The 11,693-nt window shown below is 40.4% G+C and overlaps 1 protein-coding gene across 4 annotated transcripts; it reads right to left on the minus strand.

Annotated features, from left to right (window-relative positions):
• Positions 1 to 938: 938 nt before the first annotated feature.
• On the minus strand, positions 939 to 11,654 carry Thap6 (THAP domain containing 6). 4 transcript variants are annotated; one of them, XR_006632739.1, is made up of 6 exons: positions 11,572 to 11,654; positions 11,058 to 11,160; positions 8,532 to 8,739; positions 4,471 to 4,593; positions 2,888 to 3,534; positions 939 to 2,513 (listed from the first exon to the last, which is right to left on the minus strand). XR_006632739.1 is itself a non-coding variant. In XM_045130412.1 (5 exons), the coding sequence occupies exons 2-5, from the start codon at positions 11,135 to 11,137 to the stop codon at positions 3,295 to 3,297; spliced, it is 651 nt and encodes a 216-aa protein (XP_044986347.1). In that variant the 5' UTR covers positions 11,138 to 11,160; positions 11,572 to 11,654; the 3' UTR covers positions 939 to 3,294. The 4 variants fall into 4 exon arrangements, 3 of the variants coding, with proteins under 3 accessions (XP_044986347.1, XP_044986349.1, XP_044986348.1); XM_045130412.1 differs by having other exon boundaries at positions 939 to 3,534; XM_045130414.1 differs by lacking the exon at positions 4,471 to 4,593 and having other exon boundaries at positions 939 to 3,534.
• Positions 11,655 to 11,693: the final 39 nt, after the last annotated feature.

The following is an 11,693-nucleotide window of genomic DNA, read 5'->3' on the forward strand; positions in this document are numbered from 1 at the left end:
TTTTATTTTTTGTTTTTCAAAGTAGGTTTTCACTCTAGCCCAGGCTGACCTGGAATTCACTATGTAGTCTTATGGTGGTCTCGAACTCATGGCGATCCTACCTCTGCCTCCCAAGTACTGGGATCAAAGGTATTCACCACCATGCCTAGCAAATCTCTGCCTTTTAAGTGAGGTATTTGGATTTGTGATTTTCTTATTTTTTTGAGACTGGGACTCATGCATCTGAGGCTGGGGAGACTGGTTAGTGGTTAAAAGCATTTGCTTGCAAAGCCTGATATCTAAAGTGTGATTACCCAGTACCTACTCATGTAAAATGAGATCCACAAAGTGGTGCATGCATCTGGAGTTTGTGGCCAGACACCATGGTGTGCCCATTCTGTCTATCTGTGTTTGCAAATAAATAAATAAATAAATTTTTAAAAAATAAATTACCATTAAAGCACATGTGCTCTAAATGGTGAGAATAAAAACCAAGCTCAGGTTTGTTAACAGTTTGGGGAAGTACATACAGTGATGTGGGGCATGCCAGAACATCCTCCAAAGTAAAAGACACAGAATTATAACTTGCATGGCCTGCTGTGGAGAAGGAAGTACAATGACTGCTTGGCCTCTGGGTTCTGGCACACCAGGAGCATTGCTTTTCCCTACACTGGGACATGAAAGTCTGCCAGGTTTGAGACACCCAGGAGCAGAAGAGCCAGTTGTTCATGCAACTGATGGAGAAAAGATGCATAAGAAACGTGTGTGTGCACTCCTCACCTCCCCGACCATCAGCGCTGGTGGAGTAAAGATACAGACAGACGCAGCACCTGTGTGGTACAGACACCATGCGCTAACCAGTTGTGCCACTAGAGCATCCTTTGAAAGCAACACCTCTGTATGCATTCTTCATTCTCCAAAGCCATTTTGCTGAATCAATGTATAAAAACCACAACACATTATTAGAGAAAATATTTTATTTTTCAGATAAATAACATATTTTTCATTATTGATTTATCTCTGTAAGAAGTTTACCTTTTTATGAAAACTAAATATACATATTTAATGCATTTAATCTTTTCTCAAATTAAAGCCTGGTAGAATTGTACCGATCTTTAGCAGCCAAGGTCTGGCTTCAGACATCTCCATTTGGCATACAGAAAAGTACCTTATCAAGTCCTTCATGCCTGTCTTGGCACTCTTGCTGGACTACATGCTCCAGGGCTGGACACCACATGAAGCTTTAAAGAAATGAGCACCCTAAGGCCAGTCTTGCCTTCAGAGGAACTTCTGGGTGAGGGAATACTCCACTTTACTTTAAAGAACAGCTCTTTCTTGGGAAGTCTGGAACACAGGACTTAGGTATGTGCTGGGTTTAGGTAGTTGTTTTAAGTGGCAGGAAATCATATTGTTTTTTTGATATTTCGTACTTATATATTGATATTTTGGATTCTATCTTTAATACCAGATTTTCATTGGTAATCATTTCTCTGTGACAGTAATGAGTACAAGAGCAGTCTGGGTCCTTTCTAATGCAGGCATTTTGCAATAGTTACCAACTCCTCAAGGACACTACACCTGAACAAAAGACAAGGGCTGGGCTTGCCATGGACACAAGCAGTGGAAGTTCTTCCCAGCAGCCCTGTGAGAAGGAAAGTGGCAGCTGTAATAGGGCAAAAACAGGAACTTTACTCTTGGAAATGTCTCCCAAGACTGATTTATCCTAGGCAGCCAGGAAAGTGCAGACTCACCATTATTTTGGTACTTTCATTTTTTGCCATTGCCAGTGTACTCACTTTTAGTTCATATACTCACAAATAGGGCCAAAAAGTCTGTCTCTATCAGAGTATCTCCATAAACTCTTAGGCTATACCCCAAACTTCTTATTAGGTTACATGTTATGAACTCAAAATGAAACAACTGAAATAAATAATAGATAATGGGGAAAAAAAAAACATTTTAAGGTAATAAGGGACACACCCTCAAAAATTCCCTCTTAGTAGTAGAATGCTGATCTTTCAAATGTGGGTAAATCTCATTCAGAGGGTGGTCATGTGAAAAATTCCTTAGTACAAACATTTCAAGGAACGGATATTGACACATATACTTAGAATGAACAAACTAGCAAAGGATGGAAGTGATTTCTCATTGACACAAGAGCAACTGCTATTCAAATGCAGGCTGCTACAGTCTAGGCTCTGAGTAAGGTTCATCTATGGACACAACTTCTACACAGTGAGACTTTGGCCCACAGTTTTTGTTTTAATTTACAGTATTCATTACTCCTAATTCCAGTTGTTTTAAGCCTTATTCATCTGTACCTGTTAAGAAGTTATTCCAGAACTGCCATGGAACGTATTTACTTCCCAAAAGCACAGCTTTGAGACAATACTGTTCTCCTACTCCTTGTTTCCATGAGGTCCATATACGAAACATCAAGATTTCTCCTACAGTGCACTTTTAAAGATAGCCAGCAACGTCCAGGCTGTGTGACCGCTGTGCCATCAGCTCCGGTGCAGAGTGGGAGCCCCTTCCTGAGAACAGTCATGAAGAAAGGTCAGAACTACTGAAGCAACTGTTGAAGAGCCAACCCACAAGCTTATGTTCTTGTTTTTAAGACTAAAATGGATATGTTAAAGTATCCCTGTCAGGAGGAATTCTGTGCTGTACCAAAAAATGGAGACCTTGGGAGGCAAGGTCTTCTCTAAGTGGCTCTGAGCACATTTAAAAGTGGACATCTTTATCATGTAATATTCTCAGGGTCACTGCTACGGGATGCCTTATAAAAAGACTTTTTAGTTAACTATTTAGTAACTAAAGCAGCTTTGGTTGGACTCAAGAAAGATGCATGTTGCAAATGATTCCTGCTTTATAGTAAAACACATTGAAAATAAAGTTTACCACTTACCAAAAAGCACGTGCAAGTGACAGTATTTGAAGTTAAAATTCTCATGTAGCTGAAAGGTCTAATTCCTACCTACTACAACATAACAGGGCCAACGTGACATCATTTCCTTATTACTACAGAATTTTCTTGAGGTTTTTAACCACTTGAAAATAGCGACTTGGCAGTAGCGTAGCTATAAAAACATAGTTGTCCCAAGTCCTACAAAAGCATGATAATGAGAGCACATTTCTGCATCTCTTCCAAAACGTCTTTGGATGACAACTGTTATGTAAACACTGGCAGGATGACGAAGAGCTTTCTGCGATGGCTGTGCTTTAGTCATGGCACATGAGAACTAGTTTCAGAAAAGGCAGCATCCACATCAATTGTAGGTGGAACAGAACATGAAATTATTTCAAGAAACAGCCTTATTCTGTGCTCTCCTGACAACACTCCCAACAGAAAACATCCAATCTTCTTGCTGTATCTTCGCTGATCAGACATTCTTCCTTCAGTTCCCTAATTGTCTTCCTCAGTGATTTCTGGAAGTGTTTTTCTCGGTCTAAAACATTCTGCAGACTCTCCTTGGTATCCTCTAGCTCGCTGATCACATGATCTAATTTATGCTTAAGTTTCTTTGGACTATCCATTACACTGTAGCTATGTTCCTAAAAACACAAACACCAGGTTATCACCAGAAAAATAAGTTATTTCAGCCATTTCTACATTGATGGTGAGAGAAGATCTCTAATTTGGTGATCATTCGAGGGTGAAAGTGTGTAGGAAGAGGTGGGTATGGAATCAACATTTAGCATGCCAGGCCTTTCTTCTCTAAAGTGAGGTACATGCGAGGAGAGCAGGAAGCACTGCTCATGAGGGGGGCCACACCTGCTATGAGCCCTGCAAGTACATGTGCTAAGACACCTGCAAAAGCTGTATACCTTTCTCTCCTTAAGTGTGTTTTTAATCAATGAAACAACCTAAGTTGCTACTTATTTTACTTAGTTATTTGAGAGAGAGAAAGAAGCAGACAGAGAATGAACGGGTGCACTAAGGCCTCCTGGCACTGCAAATGAACTCCAGACACATGCAATACTTTGTGCGTCTGGCTTTTCATGAGTACTGGGGAATCAAACCTGGGCCATTGGGCTTTGCCTGCAAATGCCCTTAGCTGTTGAGCCATTTCTCCAGGCCCAAGTTGCTATTTTTTTGTTTATTTTTATTTATTTATTTGAGAGCCACAGACAGAGAGAGAAAGAGGCAGAGAGAGAGAGAGAAAGAGAGAGAGAGAGAGACAGACAAGACAGAGAGGGACACATGATAGGCACGCCAGGGCCTCTGCCACTGCAAATGAACTCCAGATGCACGTGCCACCTTGTGCATCTGGCTTACATGGGTTGAGCCTTGAACTGGGGTCCTTAGGCTTCACAGTCAAGTGCTTAACCACTAAACAATCTCTCCATCCCCCAAGTTGCTTATTTATTTATTTATTTTATTGACACTCTCATACATGTATACCATGCATCTGACAAGTTTGATCCTAGTGGAGAGGACATATTTATCATAAAAGTACTAACATTAGCTTAGTAAGTAAATTTACTTACAAAAATGAACTGGGATTGGAATTCTTCAATACAGGAAGCACCAACAAGCTGGTGATTTTGTTTTGTGACTGGAAGGGCTTTGAGGGTGAAATTTTTTCTACAATGAAGCTTTCTTCTTTTCTCCTGTTAAGAGTAGTTAATAGTAAGCATTGAGATAACCTTTTTCTTCTTAAATTTTGACTCCTTAGCTTTTTGTGGTAAAGTTAATACCACACTACTCTTCATGGAAATTGCTTTTAGGAGACATTAAATTACAATGTTTACTTTAAAAAAGCTTCCTCCAAACACTCTGGAGTTTATCTGGAAATACAAATTTTCCTTAAAAAAGAAGAATGGAAATGAGGAAAGAGATTCAGATATTCTCTGCCAGGTATTAAAGACATAGTACACAATAATAGCTAAAATAGTATGCAACTTATTTAGGACTAACAAAAATCTAGAGATAGGCCAAGAAGATAAATACCTGCTTTACAAAAATGGCATTCTAAGTAAGTGGAGAATGTGTATAAATCATGCTGTAATATCAATCAAGGACAGGTTGGTGTGTGTGTGAATAAGATCAAAGCACATAATATACATGTGTGAGCTGAGTATGGTAAGTATGCCTTTAATTCTAGCACTTGGGAGGCAGATGTAGGAGGATAGCTGTGAGTTCAAGGCTACCCTTGAGATTACATGAATTCCAGGCCAGCCTGGGCTAGAGCGAAACAAAAACCAAATCCAAATATACATGTGTGACAACAGAATAATTAAGTCCATTTTTCTGTATCATGAATATATACTAACAAAAACAACTGCAAAGAAGCTGAGTAGATAATAACCCTTCATGCATAATGAACCATAACACAATTCTATGCACTAAAACTTATATAAAAATGAAAACCATAAGGAACTAGAAAAATATAGGAAATATTTATATTATCTTTCAAAAAATTATATATATTTTTTGAGGTAGGGTGTCACTCTAGCTCAGGTTGACCTGGAATTCACTATGTAGTGTCAGGGTGGCCTCAAACTCATGGTGATCCTCCTACCTCTGCCTCCCCAGTACTGGGATTAAAGACATGCACCACCACGCCCAGCTCTTTCAAAAATTTTTTAATTTGTATGTGTATGTGTGGGTGCATCAGGTTCTCTTGTCACTGCCAACGCACACCAGATGCAGATGTCACTTTCTGCATCTGGCTTTATGTGAGGCTTTACAAGCAAGTACCTTTAAATGCTGAACCATTTCCCTAGTCCTATTTATATAATTCCCCCCCCCCCCACCCCACCAAGGTAGAGTGTCACTCTAGTTCAGGCTGACCTGGAATTCACTATGGAGTCTCAGGCTGGCCTCGAACTCTTAGTGATCTTCCTACCTCTGTCTCCGAGTGCTGGGATTAAAGGTGTGCACCACCACATCCAGCTATATAATATAATCTTAAAGAAAGGAATCATACAGCACAAGAAAAAAAAATGTCTGAGTTGGAGAAAACAAAACAAAGTAAGCCAACCCCATAATCAGAACTAAATATAAACAGGAAAAGGTAACTTCACCCTAGATAGCACTTAAGTGATTCATACTGACAATGTTTTTACAGAACAGGTTAGAAAAAGGTAACAGAGAAGAACTGAATAAACTTATAGGAAATACTAATATTCAATAAAAACATGAGAACATGTCAACTCACTACTATTCAAAGATGAATTAAAAGAATAAGGTGCTATTTTTTTTTTTTTACCCTACTTCAGCAAAGATTAAAAACACAACTTCTGCCAGGTGTGGTGGCGCACACCTTTAATCCCAGTACTGGGGAGGCAGAGGTAGGAGGATTGCCATGAATTTGAGATCACCCTGAGACTTCAGTGAATTCCAGGTCAGCCTGGGCTAGAGTGAGACCCTACCTCAAAAAACCAAAAAAAAAAACCAAAAAAAAAACCCAAAAAAACAAAAAACAACCAAAAAACCCCAACTTCTGTCAGGGATTAGTATGGACAGAGACACTCATGCATAATTAGGGGAGGGATAGGTGAGTGCAAGCTTTCTAGTGAGTTATTAGGTGATCTATATCAAAAGCGAAGCTTTAAAAATTATTTTATTTGAAAATGGTGTGTGTGTGTGTGTGTGTGTGTGTGTGTGTGTGAGTCATGGCTTTTGTGGAGGTCAGGGGAAAACCTCAAGGTGTCTGAACTCTTCTCCACCTTCCCTGAGACAGGATCTTGCAGTTGCAAATGAAAGCAGACTAGCTGTCCTGCAAGCTTTGGATTCTGCATTTTCAACAAACTTCCCAGATAATTCCTACATAGACTAAAGTTTGAAAGCCACTGTTGTGGGAAGAGGTGTAAAATATGTAATGTTTCAGAGAGTACTAGTTAAGAATAAACTCTAAAGCCAGGCGAGGTGGTGCACGCCTTTAATCTCAGCACTTGGGAGAGAGAGGTAGGAGGATCTCAGTGAGTTTTAGGCTACGCTGAGACTGCAGAGTGAATTCCAGGTCAGCCTGGACTAGAATGAGACTCTACCTTGAAAAACAAAAAGAACAACAACAAAAAACCCAAACAGGGCTAAAGAGATGGCTTAGCGGTTAAGGCGCATGCCTGTGAAGCCTAAGGACCCAGGTTCAATTCTCCAGGTCCCACATAAGCCAGATGCACATGGTGGCACATGTCTCTGGAGTTTGTTTGCAGTGGCTAGAGGCCCTGGAATGCCCATTCTCTCTCCCTCTCACTGTCTCTAATAAATAAATTAAAATAAAACCTTTAAAAAAACCCAAATGAACAACAAAAGAATGGACCCTAAGGAGCCAAAATCTCTTAGCTCCAATTTAGCTTCTACTGTTTGATAGCCCTGTGACTCTGGGGAAAGCTTTTCAATTTTTTGGGTCTCAGTTTCTCAAGTGATAAAATGGTAATAGTAAGAATACACACCCCATAATGTTGTTTCAAAGACTAAATGAGTTAATGTAAGTGTTAAGTGCTAAAAATAGTGCCTGAAACATAGCAAGCACTGGATAAATGCAAACAAAGCAAAGCAAATAAAGGGGAGGGCATAGAGATTAACTCTACTTCTGCAAGATTATATAGACAAATTTATATAAAACACAAATCACTGGAAAGTATTCTCTCTTAATTATCTAATTACCATTTTTATTTTATTTTTGTTTCTATCATCTAATATCCAATATGGTGAGAAATTTGTGATAAGGAAATACTTTTTGAAAGTTAGCAACTTAGTTTGTTTGACTTATTATGACCACATTTCCCAAAGTCCTCTCTGTTACAGCTGGAGGATACTCTGATGGTATGGTGAAAACCTTTAAAGTTATAAGATACTGTCCATTTATGAACATGGAAGAAAGGCAGACAGCCTCTCTACTCAATCCCTTAGGCATTGCACTGTGACCAGCTGCAAAAAGTAACTGAGATTTTGTGGGGAAGGTGCACTCTGGACTGCTTCCTTTGTTTGTAGCTCTTAGAAAGGAGATGCCTTTCCACAGAGACTCTGTGAATTTTCCACACTGGAACCAATCAGCCCATACTTCTTGGAAGCAAACACATTCTCAGATAGCTCAAGAGAGGTAGAAAGGCTAAAGCAGGCCTACCTACCACTAGGAAAACAGAATTGCATTAAGTTTACTCATTCAACCTACTCTTCCTTCTCATTGCTTCTCTCCTCCTGCTCTTCCCTTTTCCTTTGGTTTTCTGTCTTTTGATCTTACCTAAGCTCTAAGACTGGATGTATGTGGCTGCCCACAGAATCCTCCGTTGGCCCCGTTAGCTGTTTTGCTGCTGACTTCTTGAGAATTACCAATGTGGAATTTCAATTTTATGTGAGCCTCCATCTTTTAGGAACTAATTAATTATGAGCTATACCAATTTCTAACAGTGGTCTGCTACACTAAACCTTAGTAATGTGTCACCATTCACTGGCAAAATATGCCTGTGTTACATTATAAAAGCTGAAAGTCAAAGCATGCACTTCAAATGAGGACAACACAGATGTAGTCAAGAGAGGTGAAGACTCTTCAGAAACATGATAAAGGGTGAGCACTGACAGTGAGCAGTTCTCATCTACAAACCTGGAATTGATAGGGGGACTCGAAGATGGAAGGGATGACTCCTGGTTTCAGTTTAATGTTTGGAGTACTTCTATCAAAATCTGTCTTTTTAAAGTGCCTTGAACACAACACATCTCCTTTTTTAGGCTCCCAAATACCTGCAGCATTCACATCAAGTCTTTTCATTGCTAAGACCCACTTTTTTTTGATGTTTTCATCTGTGGGGAATCTATAAAAAAATGTAAGAAATACTTTAAAACCAAATACTACTGGTATAAACTTAAAAAGCTGTCTTTTATGACTGTGGCTGAACTGATTCCTTAATTAGTAATTAGTCTGTTACTACATTTAGGATTTGCAATATTCAGGAAACCATGATTCAATTTTGTATTTTCTTAAGATCCAGATATTTCCTCCAGTCATTCTTCAGATACATGGATTTCACTTCAAGTTTTCTCAAATTGCATGGAAGTTTCAATGAACATTTATACCTTATAGCAACAAGGGTTTTTTTTTTTTTTTTAATCTATCTATCTTTAGATGGCAACACCCTTGGCCTTTTCCTATCAAGGGATATCCAGAATTTACTCCCATTGAATGTCCTGGCACACTTTCATTCTTCTGTCAGCACTGGAAAATTGCTTACCACAGCTGCTAATAAACGGCAGGACTATCAAGGATTATCAGAGATCCAGCTACAGAGCCTGGAGTTCTGAAGATATGTTTTGAGAGGCATGGGATCCAACACTCATCTCAGAGTTTTCCAAGGTAGCTCGAATCTATGTTGGAATAAGGCTGGTTTTACTAAGTTTTGCTTTTCATATAAAAGTTGATATGAAGGAGCAGAACTTTCTCTAGCACATACCATAGAGACTGACATAGAAGTAGGTTTCCTTTTCTATGGCTTATAGGGGAATGGCTAAAATACTAAATTAGGATCATCTTGATACATCTGCAGCAGTCAAAAAACCTTTGGTTTGAATTCTATTTTATACCTTATGCCTGAGCTATTTCTAAACATAAGGGACATATATCTGAACAAAGTGTTTTTATTTGGATTGTAAGCTACATGTAAATGGCATAAACTTCTCTAAAGAAACATTAACAAAGTGATTATATATATATATTATATATATATATATATTCCCCCTAGAGGGAGAGATGATTTTGATAATCTTTGTTAACTAGTCTCTGATTCCTTGGCCCTTTTACATAAAATTATAAATGTGTCTGATTGGGCTGCAAGGTCACTAAGAACTCAAACTGGAGCTGAGCTGAAAACTTCCTCCCTGTGGACCAGCTCACAGAAAGCTGAAAAAAGCTATATTGCATACAATCTTATGGGAGAGAGAAGTCATCAGTGGTGATAAAGAACAGTGGACATTGCAAGCCTTAAGTTTGGCCCGCCAAGCCAAATGACCCAACAGGTGTAATAGTGGCATGTCTGTTAGAGGGAAAACCAACTGCTCTCTAATTGGACTGGAGGCCTACTCCCTGGGAGGGAATACATGCCTGGTACTTAAAACCTAGTCAAAGCGAATAATGGGGGGTAGGTCATGAGCCCTAGAGGTGTAACACCCACTGGTATCTGGCTAAGTGCATATATTATGCTCATCAAATTGCCCTGTAAGCTGCTTCTTCTTTTTTTTTTTTTTTGTTTTTTTGAGGTAGGGTCTCATTCTAGCCCAGGCTGACCTGGAATTCACTCTGTATTCTCTGTGATTCTCCAAATCACAGCAATCCTCCTACTTCTGCCTCTCAAGTGCTGGGATCAAAGGCGTGCGCCACCATTCATACTCGTATATCAACGCCACTCTTACTTCTCTTTTCAGATGGCATGACCACTGGGACTCAAAGGGCGCCACAGTGCTGAGAAGTGAGAGAAGAGTGCTCAGCACTGAGACATCTCTATGGCACCTTCCAAGGCTCAGGGTCCGTGGCAGAGGAGGCGAAAGAAAGAATGCCAAAGCCAAAAGAAGAGTAGGACTGCTTACAAAGCAATCTTCCAGTCACAAAATGGCCTAGCTATCCACCTTACAGTGCCTGACACTACCTACACAAGACCCGCATAATAGGAGGAAAAGATGATGACATCAAAATAAAAGAGACTAATTGAGGGGAGGGGATATGGTAGAGGGTGGATTTGTGAAGGAGAAAGTGTGTGGGGGGAATGTTATAATTATGGAAGTTGTCAATAAAATGTTTAAAAAATAAAAAAGTTATGTGTGCTGGGTATGGTGGTGCACACCTTTAATCCCAGCACTCGGGAGGCAGAGGTAGGAGGATCGCCATGAGTTCAAGGCCACCCTGAGACTACATAGTGAATTCCAGGTCAGCCTGAGCTAGAGTGAGACCCTACCTCAAAAAAAAAAAAAAAAAAAAAAAAAAACCAACACGTTATGTGTAAAGGTATTACTGTTACTTCAATTCAAGAAGAATATTTAAAAAGGACTTGGGAACTAAAGTGCAAAATTGAAGACTGAAGTACAACTATCCCATTTTTTTTGGTAACAGATAAAGCATTTGGCTTAACTACAAGAGTCTTACACATGGAACGTCAGTCCTTTTAACTTGGAATTGGGCAAGCAGCGAGAGGCACATCCAATGGCTGAGCAACATTTCACCATGATTTTAGCAAATCATCACAGAACTGAAAGAGAAAAATGGTAATAGTTAGTAACTTAGAGATGAATCCCAAGCCGGGCCTGGCGGTTACCTGTAATTCCAGCACTAGAGAGGCTGGGGTAGGACCGTAGTGAGTTCAAGGCCAGTCTGTGCTAGATGAGACCTTGCCTCAAAAAGAAAGAAACAAACCAACCCAAGCCGCGCGCCGCCCCCCCTCCCCCGTGTGAGCATCTGACATTTTGCTGGCAATACTTTCCAAGATCATGGTGGTTTACAAGGCTAGTCGTTTGGCTATGCACCCTAGAGGAGGCGGGTTCCAATCCCGCGGGCCGTCCTTAGACAGCAGACTGCACATCTGTGCACACTCGGTGCTCCAGGCCTACTAAGGGCCGCTCCTCTCGCAGCTCAGTCTCCTTCCGGGCGCCCTGACACCTACACGGCAGCGCTCGCCAGTCCGTCCGCAGGCAGCGCGGCGGCTCAGGCTCGGTGGTCGCAGTCCCCCGGGGTCGGGCGCGGTCACGTGCCGCATGTTGTGACATCTGCGCGGGGGAGCCGAGC

Source organism: Jaculus jaculus, chromosome 11 (genome assembly GCF_020740685.1).
Source record: "Jaculus jaculus isolate mJacJac1 chromosome 11, mJacJac1.mat.Y.cur, whole genome shotgun sequence".
NCBI classification, from domain to species: domain Eukaryota; kingdom Metazoa; phylum Chordata; class Mammalia; order Rodentia; family Dipodidae; genus Jaculus; species Jaculus jaculus.